Source organism: Cervus canadensis, chromosome X, assembly GCF_019320065.1.
Source record: "Cervus canadensis isolate Bull #8, Minnesota chromosome X, ASM1932006v1, whole genome shotgun sequence".
Taxonomy (NCBI): domain Eukaryota; kingdom Metazoa; phylum Chordata; class Mammalia; order Artiodactyla; family Cervidae; genus Cervus; species Cervus canadensis.
This window is the reverse complement of record NC_057419.1, coordinates 49,196,829-49,220,303: the sequence shown is the minus strand read 5'-3', so window position 1 is coordinate 49,220,303 and position 23,475 is coordinate 49,196,829. Positions and strand designations below refer to the sequence as shown.

The 23,475-nt window shown below is 40.4% G+C and overlaps 1 protein-coding gene across 3 annotated transcripts in view; it reads left to right on the top strand.

Annotated features, from left to right (window-relative positions):
* SLC9A7 (solute carrier family 9 member A7) overlaps window positions 1–23,475 on the top strand; it is a 155,926-nt gene that overhangs the window by 107,645 nt on the left and 24,806 nt on the right. The window contains exons 10-13 of one of the 3 annotated variants that reach the window (XM_043457955.1): window positions 2–115; window positions 2,614–2,725; window positions 6,358–6,511; window positions 16,629–16,688. In XM_043457955.1, coding sequence (XP_043313890.1) covers window positions 2–115; window positions 2,614–2,725; window positions 6,358–6,511; window positions 16,629–16,688 — 440 coding nt within the window. The remainder of the gene's footprint in view (window position 1; window positions 116–2,613; window positions 2,726–6,357; window positions 6,512–16,628; window positions 16,689–23,475) is intronic. The other 2 variants (XM_043457957.1, XM_043457958.1) reach the window with 2 other exon arrangements.

Sequence of the window (23,475 nt, the reverse complement as noted above, 5' to 3'; positions counted from 1 at the left end):
GCTCTTTGAGGTATTACACTTCCTGGCAGAGAACTTCATCTTCTCCTACATGGGCCTGGCACTGTTTACCTTCCAGAAGCATGTTTTCAGCCCTGTTTTCATCATTGGAGCTTTTGTATCCTTTTTTGGTTCCACCATTTTCTACACAGAGAGATGACTGCTTCCAGGGAAGCTATAACAACAATAATCTCTGGTTTGGCGGGGAGGTAACTGAACCAGCACTGGTTCATGGTGTCTTTATGATGAGAAGAAGGCTTAAGTGGTAATGTATAAAGCTAAAAGTATTTGATTTCAAGGACTGATGTTGATTCTAGTTGCCCTTTCTGAGTTTTCTGTGTTGATGTTGTTTTTAGTGACTAAGTCTTGTCCTACTCTTTGCGACCCCATGGACTGCAGCATGCCAGGCTTCCTTGTCCTTCACCATCTCCTGGAGTTTGCTTAAACTCATGTCCATTGAGTTGGTGATGCCATCCAACCATCTCATCCTCTGTCACCCTCTTCTCCTGTTGCCCTCAGTCTTTCCCAGCATCAGGGGTTTTTTCCAGTGAGTTGGCTCTTCACATCAAGTGGCCAAAGTATTGGAACTTCAGCTTCAGCATCAGTCCTTCCAATGAATATTCAGGGTATTGTTTCTAGTTAACCTTTTCTTCATTTTCTGTGTCAGATGGCCTTTCTGTTACACAGGTGGTTGGCAGGTGGTAGTTTGTTTTGTAAAGCATCTTTCCTAAGAGATCTAAAAATCGACAACCCATATCTGTCCCCCAAATTGTTTTTTTCTCATTGGCACATGAATTCCAATCCAAGAGGTTAAGTTTCTGTGACCCTTGCTCTCAACTGCACGCGGTTACAGGCAGCCTGCACATGGTGTGTGTGCTTTCACCCACGCCTCCCCATGGTGGAAAAGATCCCCCTCCTTTTTTCTCAAAAAAGGAAATGGAGAGGAATGGAAGATAAAATGGAGAAATGCTTGGTTCCTTGATTTAGTCCCATTGTGACAGCAGTTTTTTGGACGAGAGACAGTTTAGGGGTTGGCTCCTCTGAAGTGAGGAGATACATGAATGCCCAGCAGTGCATTGATAGATGAGGGCTTTGCTCTCTTGGCCTCAGACCCTATTGTTTTCATTAAAGTGAACTCTTTTGGGCTTTGAAACTATAGCAGTTCAGCTCCAAACCCAGAGCAGGAGGCCACTATTGCTGCCTATTCCCTTTTGCCTTTTCTGAGGCCTCATGGGTATCCTTAGATCTTGGGATGTTGGCCCCCCAAAGAGGAGTGTTTTTCTCTTCTGAGCTTTTCACTTATTGTGGAGGAATAACTGATACTCACCAAGCAGCTAGAGAGAGAGACAGTGGCCTCATGCCATGCCAGACTCCTGCCTTTTAAGAGTGTTATCTGCTTCAACTGGGCTCATTTCCTAGGTTTACACACTCACCAGACAAAGAGCTAAAGATCTGGCAGATCAGTGTTTTTATTCTTAAGAAAGACCTTGCATGTCGCTGTGATTTGTATTCTTAGCATGGCATCCTGTGAGACATAGTGAAAGCACTGCCCTTGTTTATGGTGTGGGGGGCTTGTTCAGCGGGGAGCCAGGGCCTCTGTGAATCCTGAAGGCCACTTCCACTTGAGGACTGCTCTTCCCTCCTGTTAAAAACAAAACAAACACAACAGTAGCAAAAAGGAAAAGAGGGAGAGAGATAAAAGCAGCAGAGGAGAAGTTCGAATTATATCCTAGGGAAGGCAGAAGAGAGTCCCACCCTCGCTTCTGCCTGAAACAGCTGCAGCTCCGGCAGCTGGTGGTTGCTCTGCTGAAACGGAAGCTCCCTGTTCCTCTGGCTTACACAGTGATTTCCTGCTGTGAGCAGGGCGGCGTGCCTCGCTCTGTTGGGCTCTGTTCTAAACTCAGCAAGTGACGAATGACCAGCTTCCCTGAATTCTTTGGTTTGCGCAGTGAGTTCCTCTTCCACACTCTGCCTTTCCTCCATCTCTTACCTCCCCAAAGACTCGTTAGCAACTTTGGCAGAGAACTCTCCCCAGGCTGATCCTTGTGAGGAATAATGAATGTGTCTTCATTGTATAAATACTGTAAGCTTCTCCACCTCTTACTTGTAGGCTCTTCCTGGTCATACACACCCCGAATGTTTACCAAAGCTTACAACCTTACCCAGCAAACCTTCTGTTTATAGTTTGACTCAGGTTAGTAATTTTTTTCTTCTTACGATTTTTTTTTCCTCCCAGTAGAGTCCAAACACACTCTTTACTTCTCTTAACTCTGCACCACAGTCATGGTACCTTAGCTTCTCTCTGGACTCATTTTTTTTTTAGATAGATCAGAGACTTGGTCTGTATCAGTTTAATCAGATCAAAAAGTTACAGCAGTGTGTTTAACAGGCCAGAAATTATCTCTGTGAGCTGGAGGTTGGAAAAATTGGCCAGTCGAATCCCACTTACTGCTGAGACTTGTTTAGAGGCAAATGAGACAGCCTGCCTTCTCTGTGCAACTCTCCTGATCATAACAAAGTGTCATGGCATTCCTGAAATTCTCTACTCAATCAGAGGTTGTGTGAAAATGCCATTTGGGAAACATGTTGAGCCCTTAACCTCCACCTGGTGGTCAGGTTGCCATCTTCTTGGGCAGAGCCGCCCACATCTACCCACTTTCCTTCTTCCTCAACTTGGGCAGAAGGCACAAGATTGGCTGGAATTTTCAACACATGATGATGTTTTCAGGTAAAAAAGTCAATAAAGTGAGTTTTATTAAGCAGGCAGTGTAAGTATGATTAAAATGCAATCAATAAGGTTCATAAAAAGACAGAAATTCAAGTTTCTGGTTCTTTGGGGTCCCCTGCAGTGCTGGGTAGACAGACAGACATGTTAAATAGAGCTGATACTGATTTTGTAAACCATACTACCACATGTGAACATTTTCCTCTAAAATATTTGCATGTTTATCTCTACCACCCAAGGAGATATATACCTGGAGATATATATGTATTTAGAGTGCTTGATTGTTTTCTAGTGGGTGTTCATAACCCTTAATCTTCCAGAAGGGCTTCAGACCTATAATTAGAAGGAAAATAAGTCTTTAATGATGAAGAGTACAGGCCAAATTATTTGACACCTCCCAGCTTCAGTGTTCTCTCATAATGAAATTGAAATAATCAATTGAGATCCCTCCTAGCTCTAACTTTCTAAGATATAAAATACACTCACATTAGCAAGATGAATCCCAAACTGGAAGATAAGAGCCATGATAGTTCTGCTTGACTTACACTGTCTCCCAGATGCCCCCTGTTCACTATAAAGCCGAGAAAAGTGGAAAAGCCACTGAAGAGACAAAGGACAATAAAGAAATATGTGAAGGAAAAGAAAGGAGAGAGCAATTGGCATGAACAGATGGTTCAGTGAGAGTGTAAAACATCCAGTTTTATATACAAGACTCAAGTAAGAGCATCCCTGCAGAGCAGAGGGAGAAGATAGTGGGGCAAAAGGCCACTGTGACCCTTAGAGGTACCTCTGTCTGGGAAGGGGGAGGGGATATACAAGAGGGACAGCAAGTGGCAGCCCTTTACTGCCACACAGTAGTTCTTGGAGGCCTCAGAGAGTCATACTGAAATCATATCATTAGGCACTGCTCAGCAAAGCAATTGTGTTGTCTAGTTCTCCCTTGCATCTCCATTTAAGTACACAGCCAGCCCTAAAGATTTCCTTTCACTCTGACACATGTTTGTTGGGCATTCCCTTCATAAAAGCCATGCTTCTAGGTTGTGGAGGATATAGAAACCAGCTCACAGTCTACAGGGAGCTCATAGTCCACTGAAGGGAGACACTATACAAAAAGCTAACTTTCTCCCAAGAGAAGGTGGTGAATTGCACACAAGAGATGTGGCATAAATGTAGAGAAAAGCAGGGCCTAGGGCCGTCTTCATCCAGTGCGTAGCCTTCCAACTGGGCTTGGATGCAGTGGCATTTCAGGAGGCAGCAGGAAAGCATTGATGTGTGTGGCCTTTTTAGGGAAGGGTAATGGTCTGGTTTAAACATGAGAGATACACAGGCTAATGCAGAATGCGGGTGAGGTTGGAAAGGGAAATTTCATGTGAATTGGTGCAAACCTTCAAGTTGCACGTGAATCACCTATTGGGCTGGTTAAAGCTGATTTCTGGGCCCTACCACCAGAGAGTGATTCTGAGGGAATGGGGTGGGCCCCATTAATTTGCAGCTCTAATATTTTCTCAGCTGTTGCTGCTGCTGATGGTGGTTTGAGGACCACACTTTGAGAATCATTGCTGGAGTCTAGACCACAGAGAAGCCCCAGTGCCATGCCAAAGAGTTGGGCTTTTATTCAAGAGCATCTGGGAAACATTAGAGGCTTCTCAGGAGGGCAAGACAGAGCAGAGCCTCCATACATATGAGAAAAAATGCCAGTGGAAAAGAGGAAGACGAATTGGAGATAACTTGGTCACCTAGATAAAGTGTGTTCATCATCTTCTGTGTTAAAAGACAGAGATACACAGTACTGTTTAAAGATATCTCCTATCAAAATTATTTTCCTCAAGGCTATGAAAGAAATACCACTTTCATATTACTTACATTGTTTACCTAATAAAGAAAAATGGAGCACACATTATCACTCTCTGACCCTCAGGTTTTCTTCTTTGAGATAGCATCCATTTAAAGGTTGAAATATTAAGTGGTGCCATAGCTGGCTGTAGGATGATCTAGATGTGTGCCAGTATTTCAATACGACAAATTAATAGAGAACATCAACCTTGCTGTGTTTTTTAATGTAACTTTTATTGAGTTGCTCCAGTGAATTGCAGTGAAGTTCTAAGATGAATGAAATCATGAAATTGTTGGGAAAAGTGGGAAAATATACAAATAAATATAGTGAGTATAACTTTTCATTCTCATACTATACAGGCAGTCTTAACCATGGTGAATGGGAATTTATGCTGTGTACTGTGCTTAGTCGCTCAGTCATGTCTGATTCTTTGTGACCCCATGGACTGTAGCCCTCCAGGTTCCTCTATCCATGGGGATTCTCCAGGCAAGAATACTGGAGTGTGTTGCCATGCCTTCCTCCAGGGAATCTTCCCAACCAAGGGATCGAATCCAGTTCTCCCACATTGCAAGCGAGTTCTTTACCATCTGAGCCACTAGGGAAGCCCAAGAATACTGGAGTGGGTAGCCTATCCCTTCTCTAGTGGATCTTCCCAGGCCAGGAATTGAACCGGGGTCTCCTGCATTGCAGGTGGATTCTTTACCAGCTGAGCTACTAGGGAAGCTCTTATGATAGGGTACTTATATGTTACACTTATTATACTTTTGGTTTTTATCAATAAAATTTTCTGGAAATTTGTTTTTTTTTTCTCTTTTATGTACATACCTACATAATATCCTTGATTTTTCCTCTTGGCCCACAAAGCCTAAAATATTTACTATCTGACCCTTTATAGAAGAAGTCTTCATCCCCTGATACAGATCAGGTTATGTTGTTACTTCTCTGCCTGGCTTTGCTAAGGAAATGCTGTTTTGTACATTTCACATATTCATACCTAGCCTGTATCTTAAGTTTATAATGACTATATAGCACTTGGGTAGTGCTTGAATCACAGACTTGGAAAACTTTTATTATTATTTATATTTCTTTTTATTTCATGTTACTAGCAGGAGAATTCTTTCAGTAATGAAAGAGTGTTATTATTCTAAGGGGCTTCCCTGGTGGCTCAGTGGTAAAGAACCAGCCTGCCAATACAGGAGATGTGGGTTCCTGGAGAAGGAAATGGTAACCCACCCCATACCCTTGCCTGGGAAATCCCATGGACAGAGGAGCCTGGCAGGCTACAGTTATTGGGGTCACAAAGTGTCAGACATGACTGAGCAACAAAACAACAACAAGGCCATATGCACATTTGGTTTGATGGGCAGTTGTATTTTTCTACTTTTTCTGATGAGTGAACATTGGTGCTTCAGTTTCTTGCTAATTGCCAGATACTAGCATCAGTGTGATTCCACGGGTATGGGATAAGCTTCACAGGTACTCTCAGCAGATCTATAAAAGTTGTTAATTTAGCCACACACCAAATTAGATCCCAAACTATGGGGTATTCACATATGGGATTCTCACAATGTGCTGTACAAAACAGGACGGTGTTTTTCTTATTGCCTTTGGGCATTTTGCAAAAGAAAACTTTAAATAGGAAATCGTTTAAATTCCTTTAAGGTTCTTTCTATAGAAAACAACTTGACTCTTGAAGCATAAGCAGATACAATTTATTAGACCTATGTGACTAAGCAGTGGGCCTGGGGACACATTGTTATTTATCCTTATGACAAGAGAGCTTCCTCTTTGGTCCCCACAGGCCTCAGGGGAGCGATGGCATTTGCACTGGCCATCCGAGACACGGCATCCTACGCACGCCAGATGATGTTCACGACCACTCTCCTCATCGTCTTCTTCACTGTCTGGATCATTGGTGGAGGAACGACGCCCATGTTGTCATGGCTTAATATAAGGTTGGTTTGAAACAAGGCCAGTTTTGTGTCTAACTATGTCACTACTCCCATGCAGAGGCTGCTACATACAGCTTAGCACATGGAAGCCTTTTATATTTTTTTTGTTTTGTTTGGGGAAGGATTAAAAATTTTTTTAAATAAATAAAAATTCAGAGTATTGAATTTTCCATGGGAAAAAAATCACTAAAATGTTTGTGGGTACAAAAGCAGAGTAAGAAACACCTGGACCTTGCTAACGCTGAGACATTAAGGCAGGAATTCAAAAAGTCTTAAAGCTACAGGACAGGGAATAGACATAGTTGCTGACAGTGTCTGGCATTTCATACTCCTCTGAAATCAAATCTGCGGCCTTGAAAAATAAGCTCATCAGCTGGAAGTAAGGAGAAGCAATAGAGTTTTGTTTTAGGAGGAAACTATGCTGCGCCTCTTCTTGCTTGCATGCACAGAAGAGGTGACATTTCCTGCATCACCCTCATTTCTTGCAGCCTCATGGACATCCCCTGCCTGTGGTTTTGTTAGCTGTGTCAGGATGGAGGAGCACTGACCCAAGTTTAAGTTTTTTTTAAGAGCATTTGAACTCCAAGCTGTGTTTGTGAGCTGGTCCAGCATCTTACAGTAAAGAGGACATTGAAATGGGTTGAGAGACCCATACACTAACTCTGGCCCTGGTTTAAGACAAGCTCCTCATGCCTTTGGGCCTCCATATGTATTCACATTAAACAAAAGCATGCTGTCAGCTTTTCTCCAGGTCCCTCTAGCTCTGAGTGTGCACTCTACATCATGGGAGGTGCTCTCACCACCTGCCTCAGTTTCAGATCTGCAGAGGGTAAGCATGCTGGGGATGAGAAGACTCCGGTGGCACATAGGTATGAAGGATTCTCTGAAAATCCACAAGATGGCAATTTTTTTTCCCCTTTCTCTGCTGGCTGCTGGTTTATGTGGAACTGACAACTGCGGAGCACACCTAGTTTGGAGAAGAAAGAACCAACAAGGATCTTAACGGTGATCCTTGGGGTCAGGGAGAAAACGGGTTTGAGAGAATAGTCTCTCCCCTCTGGAACTTTTATATTGATGGGAGGCAGGGGTTGCTGGGCATGGCCACCATTGGTTGTCACCAGGAGTTGTTGGTGCTGGCTGCACCATTTCTGAGCTACTACATCTCAGCCTCAGATCTGGGTGTGTCTGCAGAACCTGGGTGGACTTATCAGTAAGAGTCTTCTAATAGCTAACACGTGTGCTGCAGCTGTTGTTTGAGATGCCAACACTTACATTAAGATAATCCTCATAGCATTCCTATAAGGGAGCTAATACTATTATGTTCATTTTAGAGCTGAGGAAACTGAGACATAGAGCAGTAACTTGCCCAAGGTCACAAAGCTGTAAGTGAACAAGCTGAGATTTGAACCCTGGCATGCTCTTTACTATTGTACTATACTGCCCAAAAGGCTTGCTGTGTTAGTAACTGTTTTTGTGTTAGAAAATCTGGGATGCTTAAAATTTCAGTTTCTTGGTATGAATCTCAAGAGTCACATGAAGGAAAATAGTTCATCTATGGAAATAGAAATCTGAAGAAGAAAACGTACATATTTTTGGCTTTAAACTTGAGACATAAGATGGTACCATCTCTGTTCTGTGTAGCAAAATAAGAGCAAAGAAGGTTTACCCTGCATACAGTTGAGAATCTGCATTTGGTGACCTCTCTGTGATTACTTCCGGTTTACCTTGTCACCTAGTAGATGCCCTGGATGCTCAGAGCCAGGTTAAATCATGTTTTTCAGGCTATTTCATAAGTTCCTTTTCTGATGATCCCACCTCTCATTATATGTAGGACCAAATAATTATCCAGTGAGAGTAGAGAGTTGACTTTTGACATTTTGCCCATTCTCAAACCCATTTCAAAAATTGGGCCATTGAAATAGTTCTGCCCAGAGCTGAGAGCATGGACCCCTTTCCCTGATGCACACAAGCTGTATATGTACACATATAATAATTGGATTGTTGTGAAAATATTACAGTGATATATAAATTAGCACTTAAAAATAACAGCTCCTACATGATAAAAGGTCACAAAATGACTGTGTATATGAAAGATGCAATTTTTCCACATCCTTGCCAGCATTTGGTATTGACACTTTTTATTTTACCTGCTCTAATGGGTATGTGGGTATACCTCATTGTGGTCTTAATTTGCATTTCTCATGGCAAATGATGTGGAATATCTGTGGTGAAATATCTGTTCAAGTTTTTTGTCTATCTTCTTGTTGTATTGTTTGTTTTTTATTGAGTTTTGCATTTGTTCTAGAAACTAGTCTGTTTTCAGATATGTGTTTTGTGAATATTTTTTCCTACTCTGTAGCTTGTTTTTTAATCCTTTTAACAGAGTCTGTCATAAAGCAAAACTTTTAATTTTGATGAGGTGCAAGTTACCTTTCTTAAAATGCATCATGCTTTTGGTGTTAATGCCAAAGAACTCTTCATCAAGCACTAGTCCCAAAGATTTGCTTTTATGTTATCTTCTAAAAGATTTTTTAGTTTTATGTTTTACATTTATATCTGTGATCCATTTTGACTTAATTTTTAATATTAGACATGAGGTTCAGGTTGAAGTTTTATTTCGTCTGTGGCTATCCAGTTGTTCTGGGCTTCCCTGGTACTCGGCTGGTAAAGAATTCACCTGCAATGTGACAGACCTGGGTTCATTCCCTGGGTCAGGAAGGTCCCCTGGAGAAGGGAACAGCTACCCACTCCAGTATTCTGGCCTGGAGAATTCCATGGACTGTATAGTCCATGGGGTCGCAGAGTCAGACTTGACTGAACGACTTTTTCTTTCACTTTCATTCAGTTGTTCCAGGACAATTTGTTAGAAAGACTGTCCTTATTCCATTGAATTGTTTGTCTTCCTTTGCCAGAAATCAGTTGGTGGTATGCATGCGAGTCTGTTTCTATTTGCCCTGTTGATTTCTATGTATGTACCTCCACCAGAACCATACTGTTTTGATAACTATGGTTATATGTTCAACTTCAGCATCAGGTAGAGTGGGTCCTTCCACTTTATCCTTCTTTTTCAAAATTATCATAGCTATTCTAGTTCCTTTCCAAATATATTTTAGAATGAGCTTGTCCACATCCTAAAAAAAATTGTGCTGGGGTTTTCAAAGAAATTGTGTTAAACCTGATTTATCAGTTTGGGGAGAATTGACATCTTTACCTTGTTGAGTCTTCCAGTCCATGAACATGACATATTTCTCTGTTTATTTGATCTTCTTTGATTTCTTTTATCAATATTTTATAGTTTTCATTATACAGTGTCTGTGCACATCTTGTTATATTTACTTCTAAGTATTTCTTCTTCTTTTCGAGCTATTTTAAATGTTATTCTATCTTCAATTTCAGTTTCCATATGTTCATTGCCAAGATATAGAAATATAGTTAGTTTTTGTGGGTTGATCTTATATCCTGCCACTTTGCCAAATTCACATATTAGTTCTAGGAAGGTAGTTTGCAAATAGAGACAGTTTTATCTTTTCTTTTCCAACCAGTGTCCCTTTTATTTCCTTTTCTTGACTTGTTGCTCTGATTAGAGCCATCAGAACTGTGTTTTTTTTTCATTTATTTTTATTAGTTGGAGGCTAATTACTTTACAATATTGTAGTGGTTTTTGCCATACATTGACATGAATCAGCCATGGATTTACATGTGTTCCCCATCCCGATCCCACCTCCCGCCTCCCTCTCCATTCCATCCCTCTGGATCTTCCCAGTGCACCAGCCCTGAGCACTTGTCTCATGCATCCAACCTGGGCTGGTGATCTGTTTCACCCTTGATAGTATACTTGTTTCAGTGCTATTCTCTCAGAACATCCCACCCTCACCTTCTCCCACAGAGTCCCAAAGTCTGTTCTGTACATCTGTGTCTCTTTTTCTGTTTTGCATATAGGGTTATCGTTACTATCTTTTTGAATTCCATATATATGTGTTTAGTATACTGTATTGGTCTTTATCTTTCTGGCTTACTTCACTCTGTATAATGGGCTCCAGTTTCATCCATCTCATTAGAACTGATTCAAAGGAATTTTTTTTAATGGCTGAGTAATATTCCATTGTGTATATGTACCATAGCTTCCTTATCCATTCGTCTGCTGATGGGCATCTAGGTTGCTTCCATGTCCTGCCTATTATAAACAGTGCTGCGATGAACATTGGGGTGCATGTGTCTCTTTCAGATCTGGTTTCCTCAGTGTGTATGCCCAGGAGTGGGATTGCTGGGTCATATGGCAGTTCTATTTCCAGTTTTTTAAGAAATCTCCACACTGTTCTCCATAGTGGCTGTACTAGTTTGCATTCCCCACAACAGTGTAAGAGGGTTCTTTTCTCCACACCTCTCCAGCATTTATTGCTTGTAGACTTTTGGATAGCAGCCATCCTGACTGGCGTGTAATGGTACCTCATTGAGGTTTTGATTTGCATTTTTCTGATAATGAGTGATGTTGAGCATCTTTTCATGTGTTTGTTAGCCATCTGTATGTCTTCTTTGGAGAAATGTCTGTTTAGATCTTTGGCCCATTTTTTGATTGGGTCATTTATTTTTCTGGAATTGAGCTGCAGGAGTTGCTTGTATATTTTTGAGATTAATCCTTTGTTGCTTCGTTTGCTGTCTTTTCACCTTGCTTATAGTTTCCTTTGTAGTGCAAAAGCTTTTAAGTTTCATTAGGTCCCATTTGTTTATTTTTGGTTTTATTTCCAATATTCTGGGAGGTGGGTCATAGAGGATCCTGCTGTGATTTATGTCGGAGAGTGTTTTGCCTATGTTCTCCTCTAGGAGTTTTATAGTTCCTGGTCTTACATTTATATCTTTAATCCATTTTGAGTTTATTTTTGTGTATGGTGTTAGAAAGTGTTCTAGTTTCATTCTTTTACAAGTGGCTGACCAGTTTTCCCAGCACCACTTGTTAAAGAGGTTGTCTTTTTTCCATTGTATATTCTTGCCTCCTTTGTCGAAGATAAGGTGTCCACAAACTGTGTTAAACAAGAGTGATGTGAGCAGACATCCTTGCTTTGTCCCCAGTCTTAAGGGGAAAGCACTCAGTCTTTCACCAAGAAGTGTAATGTTAAGTCTATAGAGTTTTTGTAGATGTTTGTCATCAATGTGAGGACATTCCCACCGATTGCTAGTTTTCTGAGGGTTTTATAATGAACAGATGTTGAATTTTATCAAATGCTTTTTCTGTATTAATTCATATCATTATATTTTGTTGTTGTTTAGCCTGTTAGTATGGTAGATTACATTGATTAATTTTAAAATATCGAACCAGCATTGCTTCTTTAAAACCAGTCTTGCGCGATGGTAATGATAACCCTATATGCAAAACAGAAAAAGAGACACAGATGTACAGAACAGACTTTTGGACTCTGTGGGAGAAGGCGAGGGTGGGATGTTTCGAGAGATCAGCATCGAAACATGTATAATATCTAGGGTGAAACAGATCACCGGCCCAGGTTGGATGCATGAGACAAGTGCTCGGGCCTGGTGCACTGGGAAAACCCAGAAGGATCGGGTAGAGAGGGAGGTGGGAGGGGGGATCGGGATGGGGAATACATGTAACTCCATGGCTGATTCATGTCAATATATGACAAAAACCACTACAATATTGTAAAGTAATTAGCCTCCAACTAATAAAGATTAAAAAAAAAAACCAGTCTTGCTTGTATAACTGTTTTACATATTGCTGAATTCTATTAGCTAATATTTTGTTAAGGATTTTTGTGTCTATGTTCATGAGGGATACTGGTCTGCAGTTTTCTTTGCTCATATTGCCTTTGTCCGATTTGGTATCAGGGTAATCTCACCTCACAAAATGAGTTGGGACAATTTTCTGAGTCTTCTGTTTTCTGGAATAGGTTGTGTAGAATTGGTGTTACTAATAATTCTTCTTGCAAGTTTTATGAAATTCTCTGGTGAAACCATCTGGTCCTTTAGTTTTCTTTTCCAGGAGTTTTGTTACGTAAATTATGAAGCCAATATCTTTAATAGCTATAGGGATATTATTATTATCTACTTCATATTGGTGAGTTGTAAAAGTTTGTGAAATTGGTCCATCTCATCTAATTGTCATGTTTGTGTTGTTCATAGCCTAACCTTATTGTTGTTTTGGTGTCTGTGAGATTTATAGCAATATCCCATGTTTCATTCATGATATTGGTAATTTGCATCTTCTCCTTTTGTATCTTTCAGTCTTGCTAGGGTTTTGTCAATTTTAATGATTCTTTTAAAGAACTAGCTTTTTACCTCATTGATTTTCTGTATTGTTTTTCTGTTTTCAATTTCATTGATTTCTGCTTCTATCTTTATTAGTTCCTTCTTTCTGTCCAACTCTACCCGAACAGTGTAATGAAGCAAAGTGTGCCATGGGTAAAAAATACATATGATGTCAGTTCATTACATTTTTCTAGATGTGTATAAATAGTGATTATGTAGGAGACAGAAACTGACATTTACAGTGATTACATCAAAACAGAGTCCCTCAGAAATAAGGTAATGAGAATGATTGACTTTTCTGGCTTGTGGCTTGTGGTGTTAATGGCCACGAATCATTTATGTTAAGTAGGTTCTTATTCTAAAATAATTCAGAAATCCCCTGAAGTTCAGGGTGGTGTTTTGAGCTCTATGACCTCAGTGAGATCAATACCAAGTTGTTTCTTACTTCCCCAGGCTGTTGACAGAGGCCCTGATAAGGTACTTAATGGCTTCTTAGACGTCCAGAAGCCCAGGGTAAGACGTGGAGTTAACAATGACTTTTAACCATGGCTAATTTCTAGTCTGTGTATAATATAAAATGAATATAACCACAAATCCAGAACCAGGTCACTGCCTTCCAGAAATCCAACTTGTGTTTTTAAATTAGAATTTTATGATTGTTATTTTATTTTATTATTATTTTAAACCATTTTTAAAAACTGAAATATAGTTAATCTATGACGTGTTAGTTTCAGATGTACAGCAAAGTGAATCAGATACATACACACACACACACAGACTTTTCAAGTTCTTTTACATTATAGTTTATTATAAGATACTGAATTTAGTTCCCTGTACTATTCAGTAGGACCTTGTTGTTTATCTATTTTATATATAGTAGCAGCAGCAGCAGCAGCAGTGTGTATGTTAATCCCAAACTCCTATCCTCCCACCCTCACTATCCTCTTTGGTAAACATAAGTTTGTTTTCTATGTCTGTGAGTCTGTTTCTTTTCTGTAAATAAGTTCACTTATATCATTTTTTTGAAATTCCACATATAAGTGGTATTATATGATATTTGTCTTTGTCTGACTTACTTCTCTTAATAGGATAATCTCTATGTCCATCCATGTTGCTGCACATGGCATTATTTCATTCTTTTTTTATGGCTGAGGTTAATATTTTGATGTGTGTGTATGAGAGAGAGAGAGAGAGAGAGCACCATCTTCTTTATCCTTTCCTCTGTTGATGGACATTTAGGTTGCTTCCTTGTCTTGGCTATTGTAAATAGTGCTGCATGAACATTGGGGTGCATGTATCTTTTCAAATTAGAGTTTTCTCTGAATATATGCCCAGGAGTGGGATTGCTGGATCATATGGTAGTTCTATTTTTAGCTTTTAAGGAACCTCCATACTGTTTTCCATAGTGGCTGCACCAATTAATATTCCCACCAACACTGTAGGAGAGTTCCCTTTTCTCCACACCCTCTCTAGCATTCATTGTTTGTAGACTTTTTAATGATGGCCATTCTGACCAATGTGAGGTGATATTTCATTGTAGTTTTGATTTGCACTTTTCTAATAATTAGCGATATTGAGCATGTGATTGCTATTTTAAAACATGATGACAAGAATCCCAAATTGCTTTCTGGTAGTAAACTACTAGATGGGGGCTTCCCCAGTGGCTCAGCTGTAAAGATTCTGTCTGCAATGCAGGAGACACAGGAAACTCAGGTTCGATCCCTGGATTGGGAAGATCCCCTGAAGGAAGAAATGGCAACCCACTCCAGTATTCTTGCCTGGAAAATCCTATGGAAAGAGGAGCCTGGCGGGTACAGTCCATGGGTCACAAAGAGTCGGACACAACTGAGCAATAAACTATGTAATATTTTTTTTAGTCTCTTGAGCAAGTGTTGTTACTCACAAAGGTGTAATTGTGGCAACTTCAAAAAAACCATCAGATGAGCAGATTCAGCAGATGAGCCTTGTATATGTCCTGAGCACATTTTGGTGACATGGTGGCCATCCTCTTGGAAGGCCCAGTTTCAAGTGACATGCCCATGAAGTGGTGGTGATGATGGGGGAATCAATGATATACACCCAGGCAGCCAATTGAACAGGAAAACCTTCATACCCCAGAGTGCAGCAATACAGTCACTCAAGGACAAGTAAGGACACTCTGCTAGGTATAATCCTGTCACACTGAGAGTTTAAGATAAAGCTCTGTGTAAGATAATTTAAGGAATAAAGGCAAGGAGAAGCTCTGAGCTCTTTATGTAATATCATTTGCAACTGTATATTTTAAAAGACTTTAAAGACGCCACCTTATAGTCAAAGGCAATAGCCTGTAAGTTGTAGCACTGTGGCTCTGGGTCTAACAGCCTCAGTTGCAATCTTGGTTCCACCGTTTTCTACCTTTGTGACCTTGGGCAACTTGGGTAACCTCTTTGACTCTCAGTTTCCTCACCAGGTAATGGGGATGACAATGGTATGAACATAAAATGTGATACTAAATAAACATGATAAAGAGTTCTCCCATTAAATGTACTATCTGGCATATGGAAAACATGTAGTATATTTTAGCTATAATATTATTAGTAATCATAGCATTAGAACTGCTGCTAGTACTATTACTAGTGAATTTTGCATTTATGGAATCCATCTTGCTTTTCTGAAATTTGTTATAGCTTTTCAATACTATAGTAATATATAAAGTCTGATTTAAGTCACATTCCCAACATGTGCCTAATTAAAAGTACCACCTTAAGAAGCATCATGTTCTCACTTGTATATTTCAGTGTATATTAGTAGCATGAGAATTTGAGCACACTCTAGCACAATGTCTCTCAACCTTTTTTTCATCACTGTTCCTCTGAGGAACCTTTAAAGATGTTCTTTTTATCTCTTCCGTTGAATTTTTTTAATACAACAGATCTATATATCTATTTATGTACTATGGAACTTTAGAGGGCTATAAACCACTGTAATATCTAAAAACAATTTTGTCCCTAAATAACAGATTTTCGTGCCCCTGGAGGCTGTATCACCCCCCATTGAGAATGCAAGATTTAGTGCAGAGGTTCTCATCTCCAGGTATTTTTGCCCTCTCAGGGGACATTTGGCAATGTCTGGAGACATTTTTGTTTGTTTCGACTGGAGGAAGGTGCTACTGGTGGTATCTTGCAGGTAAAAGCCAGGGCCCAAAATGTCAATAGTACTGAGATTGTGAAATCCTGCTCATTAGAATAATGGTAAAATTCTAATGTATTCTGAATAACTTAGCAATTATTGAGGGAGGTGAAAATGGACTTTGTCAATTCTTGAGGCCATAAGATAAAGAAAATAGCAGAAGTTGGGTTCTTGACCTTTAGGTTGAACCCATGGATAATGTGATTACTTGTAGGAAAAAAGGCCATTTCGTTTTCCGTTGTTGCCATTTTCAGTAATTTTGTGTTCTTTGCTCTTCCTGTCAAATATGTGTAAAAGTGTGTATAAACACTTCAAATATATGTCAATAGCTTTCTGTTTTCTAGTTTTTGTATGGATGTGTCTTGCATTGTGCAACAGATGAATTTGTGAAAAGTAGTTTGAAGTCATTTTCTATGAGTTGCATTTTTTCCCCTGATTTCATTATATTTTGAGAGGCTTGTCTTCATTCCTAATCAATCCTCATTTGACCTGGCTTCTAACACTGTTGCTTTCTACGTAAATGTAGCTCCCTCTCTGGGTTTCAGAGAATGGGGACAATTTATGAGAGGGTACAAATTTATGTGTAAAGTGAGATGGCCTGGTCTTTGATGGATGTGGTCCAGGTCACGTGTCCAGAGCCCCTGGCTACCCCGTGGTCCCTGTCACACTCATGTTCCCTTCTTCTGCTGCCCAGAGTTGGCATCGAGGAGCCCTCCGAAGAGGACCAGAACGAACACCGCTGGCAGTACTTCAGGTGACACAAGGGCATCCTCAGAAGCAAATTAACCGGGCCTGGCTTTTTTTCCCCCTCTCTCTAACCTGAGATGTTTCTCTTTATGCTACTTGTCTCTTTCTTTCTTCCTGTGTGCACCAGTCCCTTGCCCCTTAAGGGGCAAGAGGTCTGGTCAAGTCTAATCATCTTCTACCCTTCTCTGAGTTGATTGATGTGTCAATGTTCCTGAGAGTCTGTCCCCTTCCTCCCCATTTTGGACAGTTTTTGTCAGCACCAAAGCCAGAGTTGATGAGTAGCTGCTTGACAGCTGAGCTTAGTGTCAAGAGTAGCCCATTTTCAGAGCCACAAACACTTTCCCCACAAAATCCTGCTTGTGATCTAGTAAAGAAGCCTTTTAAGTCATAAAGAGTACTCGAATTTTGTATTTCAGCTATGACTGGGATATGGTTTACATCATCTTAATTAAGCACTGATGCCGCTTTAGTTTCGAAGTATGGATTTTTAAATTGTACCTTACCATGGTGAATCAAAAGATACAAAAACAGATTTTTTTAAAAAACAGAAGATTGTGAAAGACCCTTCTAATGCAATTTGTTTCTCAGTGACCAAATTTATGACAGATTATGCTTAAGGGTGGTGATATTGGGCAATCAGAGTAAAGACTTTAATATTTCTTCTTCCCTTCTGGACCTTTTACTGGTATTTTTTCTTCCTGATCTGATTCTGGGTGCTGGTATATAAAGCAAATGCAAAATAGCCTTGAAGTCTGTTCTTCTCGTGAAAGTGTTTTACTCTATGAGGACAGTGGTGAAAGCAACAGTACCTGTCATGGGACATGAATTTTGAGATATTGCCAGGCCCCAAATGTAAACTGTTAATGACATGCATACAATTAATTGAAGCATTTAAGATCTCTGGATTCACACTTTTTTCCTAAAATACACACACAAAGATGTTCATATTAGAGACCTGACTGTAGGTACCAGTTAAGTTTCAGAGGAAACCCTTTCCTTTGAAATATCCAACCTTCAAGGAGGAAGGCCCTTCCAGCAAAGTACAAGTTATTACACTTGGAACATGAAAGAGTTGAGATTCTGATCAGTTGTTTAAGATTTGATATGAATGCATGTGTCTCATATTCCCCAAATTTATTTAGGACCTCAGCCATTCAAATTTTAAAAAACCCATCTATTGATTAAAGTAGAATGCTTCTAAAATTTCTGAGATTTTTGTGGCATTTTATGTGGTGGTTAATCAGAATGTACATATATCAAAAGGGAAATGATTCATATTCTGTATTTATTAATTCTGGAATGAGCACATCAGCGTGATTGCTTTATTTTCTCATTTGGTATGGGATTACCACATTTGTCTCATTCTTAATGAAAATAAGGATAATTCAGTTCATTCTGGAAAGAAGACTGTTGGATGTGGTCAGATGAACTCAACCCTGATGTATCAGGGGACTGCTAAAATATGATGTAATAAACCAGCACAAAAGTTTTAGATTTATACCATGGCCTAAATCAAAAGCATTATAATAGGTTAGGAGGGAAATGTATATTGTGGACTGTTGCCTGAAACTAGGAATTTCAGAAAGCTAGAGAACTCCAAGTCTTCTGAGGCATTATACTTTAAATAATGTACCTGATCTTTCTTGCTACGCAGCACACCACCACACGCCCTGTCCCAAGGGTGAATCCCTTTGTAGGGATCTAGTATCATCCTGGGGGATTGGTCCAAGGGCTACTCAACCCTGCCAGAAAAGTAATCATTCAATTGTCCTGAAGTAAACAGCCTTGAATGGGAAAAGAGCAGAACTCCATCTGTGTCACAAGGCTCCTGGTCTGTTTTCTTCTGGCATTTAAAACCCAGTAGTAAACCTTTCTCCTGTTCAGCACCCCTGTTCAGTAGCAGGGACCTCTGGGACCCTCCAAGGGGCCCTCCTGCATTTCTCTGTCTATAGGAGGGCCTTGGTGAGTCTTTGGAGGCTTTGTGTGGTCAGGCATAGGGCTGCATCTCAGGCAGGTAGTTGGTAGCAAGTGGCTACAGCAAGGATCAGAGCTTCCACAGCAGAGGGAGGAAAGAGCAGGAAACGAGGGTGCTGGGTAGGACTCTGCTCAGAACTGTAGGTTTCCAGGGGACGTGCACAACCAGATCTGAAGATTAACCACATGTTCCAGTAACGTAGAATTTTTCTCCTGCCCTTCATTTTTAAGAGAAGAAGAAGCTCAACAAAAGATTGGAAGATTTATCTGGGGGGAAAAATGTGTAATTGTTAGACTATATATCTACCTATTTACCTATTTTAGCACCTTAAGTCCATGAATCTTTACAATTTGTTGTTTTTAGACCCTGGACTAATATGAGATCCTGAATCATCATTATTAGTAAGTTAGATTAAATCAGAGAGACAGAGTACTCATGTGTCAATATTTGTGAAACATTTTCACCAAAGATATAATTAAATGTTTGTTTTAAATTGTGGAAAATTTTAAATCTGCAAAAAAGCTGATAGAGCAATGAATATCCAAGTTCTAACCTGGATACACCAGTTGTTAACATTCTGACATTTTCTTCTCTCTCTCTTTCTCTCAGCCATTTCAGAGTGCTTCAGAGTACATCATAGACATCATGACTTTTTGCCCCTAAAATACTTCAGCATGTATCCCCGAGGAACCTAATCTTCTACATGATCACAATACTTTTAGTAAACCAAATTTTATATTCACATGTAGGATCCAGGATCCAATCAAAGTTTCCTTTGGCTGTCATCTCTTTTTTTGCTTTCCTTTTTCAAAAAATTTCAGGTCCATGGTGGCTCTGTGGCCTCTTCCTCTGACTGACTTGGTTGTCCTCTCTTTAGTCCTTTAATCGAGGATAATCCTACACTCCTCCTTTTGATCGCTTATGACATTGATGTTTTGTTTTATTTTTTAAGGATTTCCAGGATAATTGTCTTGCATTCAGTTTAATTCAGTTCAGTCGCTCAGTCGTGTCCGACTCTTTGCGACCCCATGAACCACAGCACTCCAGGCCTCCCTGTCCGTCACCAACTCCCAGAGTGCACCCAAACCCATGTCCATTGAGTTGGTGATGCCATCCAACCATCTTATCCTTTGTCATCCCCTTCTCTTCCTGCCCTCAATATTTCCCAGCATCATGGTCTTTTTCAAATGAGTCATCTCTTCACATCACGTGGCCAAAGTATTGGAGTTTCAGCTTCAACATCAGTCTTTCCAGTGAACATCCAGGACTTATCTCCTTTAGGATGGACTGGTTGGATATCCTTGCAGTCTAAGGGACTCTCAAGAGTCTTCTCCAACACCACAGTTCAAAAGCATCAATTCTTTGGCACTCAGCTTTCTTTATAGTCCAACTCTCAGATCCGTACATGACCACTGGAAAAACCATAGCCTTGACTAGACGGACCTTTGTTGAACAATGTCTCTGCTTTTTAATATGCTGTCTAGGTTGGTCATAACTTTCCTTCTAAGGAGTAAGTGTCTTTTAATTTCATGGCTGCAATCACCATCCGCAGTGATTTTGGAGCCCAGAAAAATAAAATCAGCCACTGGTTCCACTGTTTCCCCATCTATTTCCCATGAAGTGATGGGACCGGATGCCATGATCTTAGTTTTCTGAATGTTGAGCTTTAAGCCAACTTTTTCACTCTCCCCTTTCACTTTCATCAAGAGGCTCTTTAGTTCTTCTTCACTTTCTGCCATAAGGGTGGTGTCATCTGCATATCTGAGGTTATTGATATTTCTCCCGGCAATCTTGATTCTAGCTTGTGCGTCATCCAGCTCAGCCTTTCTCATGATGTGCTCTGCATATAAGTTAACTAAGCAGGGTGACTGTACAGCCTTGACTTACTCCTTTTCCGATTTGGAACCAGTCTGTTGTTCCATGTCCAGTTCTAGCTGTTGCTTCCTGACCTGCATACAGATTTCTCAAGAGGCAGGTCAGGTGGTCTGGTATTCCCATCTCTTTCAGAATTTTCTACAGTTTATTGTGATCCACACAAAGGCTTTGGCATAGTCTATAAAGCAGAAATAGATGTTTTTCTGGAACTCTCTTGCTTTTTCAGTGATCCAGTGGAGGTTGGCAGTTTGATCTCTGGTTCCTCTGCCTTTTCTAAAACCAGCTTGAACATCAGGAAGTTTATGGTTCATGTATTGCTGAAGCCTGGCTTGGAGAATTTTAAGCATCACTTTACTAGCGTCTGAGATGAGTGCAATTGTGTGGTAGTTTGAGCTTTCTTTGGCATTGCCTTTCTTTGGGATTGGAATGAAAACTGACCTTTTCCAGTCCTGTGGCCACTGCTGCTCTACAATATGGAATTTTTGGATTTGTTTTCCTCTTGACTAGAGATAGAGAATCATTTGATTTTTTGGCCAAAAATAACGTGAAAGGAAGTTATACATTTCTTGTTGCATCATGTCAGGTGGTGTGTCTTGTCCAGCTGTCCCTGGTTATTAGTGATGTTAAATTTGACCACTTTAGACCCCAGGTCTTGCCACTTGTAAAAGCACTGTTTTCCCTTTGTAACTAAACAAGTAACCCGTAGGGACTTCCCTGGTGGTCCAGAGATTAAGAATCTGCCTTGAAATGCAGGGGACATGGGTTTGATCCCTGGTCAGGGAACTAAGATCCCACATGCCCTGGAGCAACTAAAGCAGTGTGCTCTATAGCCCAGTACACCACAACTAGAGAAGCCTGCAGGCCACCACTAAGACCTGACGCAGCCAAATAATTTTTTTTTTTTTAAAGAAAGCCTTTAACATCATATGAGTAGTCAGATTCCCAACAGCCTTTTACCCATTGGTAAAATCATATTCTGATGACCTTTGCTTGAATCAATTATTACCCTGTGAGTGAAAAACTGGTAATTTTCTAATCCTATTATTCCTTTCATGTTTTTGATGATTATCTATAGAGAAGAACTTTCAGAGAGTTTCAGTGTTCTTTTCTATGCTGGTGAAGTGAGAAGTCTCTCCAATGTCCAAGTAATCAGTTCAAGCAAATTTTTATTTAATATTTGTGGGACTACAGAGTTGTGTCTTTGCAGGATACCAGTAAGAATCTCAGGTGTTATCACTGAGGTAGCAGAAGGTAGCAGACAGTTGTCATTTTTTCTGTAGAGAAAACAGTGATGCTAGAGAGACATGGCCAGAATTAGTATTGGATTGGCCAAAAAGTTTGTTTGGGTTTTTCAAGACACAAGCAAACTTTTTGGCCAACCCAGTACTTATTAGACTCTGTGCTAATTCATTAGCCACTCACCACATGTGTCTGTTTGAATTTAAATTGTAATTAATTAACATGAAATAAAAGTTAAAATGCAGTTCCTCAGTCCTGTTGGTCACATTTCAACTGCACAATGGCCACATTGGACAGTGTATATCTAGAAGACCACCATCATTGCAGAAAGTTCTACTGGATGATGTGCATCTAAAATCACTCTCAAGTTCCCCCAAGCAAAAATGTCAAGCAAGTTTGAGATGAGGTTAGGATGGGCCTAATTTTGTGAATTTATCAGTGTTTTCCAATGTTTTGTGCTCCACTGTTTGAATTCTGGCCTGGCCATGTGGGCACAGGCTAAATAGATGAATTCCTCTTACATTGCAAGGACTTGAATGAAAATAGTCCAAACCTAGTCTTTATAAGCGGGCTTGCCTGGTGGCTCAGATGGTAAAGAGTCTGCCTGCAATGCAGAAGAACAGGGTTCGATCACTGGGTCAGGAAGATCCCCTGGAGGATGGCACGGCAACCCACTCCAGTATTCTTGCCTAGAGAATTCCATGGACAGAGGAGCCTGGTGGGCTACGATTCTTGGGATTGTAAAGAGTTGGACACAACTGAGCAACTAACACTAGTCTTTATAAGCAGTTCTTGTTAAGCAGAATTTATTTTAGTTCTCTTCTCCTAGAATAGGTTAATGGAAAGAATCGAGGTGGCTAGATTTCATCTGGCAGCTTTTATTATGTGTGGCTTTGTTTTCTTCATTGTAGGACAAGGCACACTTAACCCTTTTCTCATACCCAGAGGCTTCCTATTTCATCTAGGCTGATAAAATCCATTTGTTTTATCTTTACTGGCGTGGAAGCCACTTACAAAGGCTAATACACCTGTTTCAGAATTCGTGGTCAAGAAAGGAGAGACGATCTGGGTGGATCTGAACTGCTGATGCTCCTGCCTCCACAATAGCCTGTCCATGGTTAGGCCGAGGGCTGCCGTGTCACTGGGCATTCTGGAAGGCTGTCTGGAAGACAGACTACTGGTAACCAATGCTCTGCCCCTCTCTGAGTCTTTACTAGGGAACTCTTCTAAGTAAATGAGTCTGCCATGAAGTGGCTCCATTCACCAACAGAATCCACAGAACAAGGCCTAATATTGGACTCTTAGCTGTTGATCTTACAGATGCTAACACCATTTAGAGGACTTTTCTCTATGAAACATACATTAAGAGACCCTCAAAAATGGTGAGGGTTAAAGATCAACAGCTAGGAATCCAGTGTGACCTTTCTTCTGGTATGTCAGACCCTTCAGGCACACTGAGGCTCTCTCGTGTGACCTCTGTGGGTAGCTAGCCCTGGTGCCTCAGAATTGGATGAATTTCACGTCCAAAAGTCTCTGAAAGGTTTGATGCTCAAAAGTCCCTGGCTAATGTCCAACTGTGAGGCCAAGCCTCCAGGCCTCAGAAAGCGGCCTCTAGACAAAACAGAGTCCATTTAACTCACTACCAAAAGCCCATCAAACTTCAGGTCCCCAGGGAGGAAATCTGGTGCCAGGTACATTATAGGTT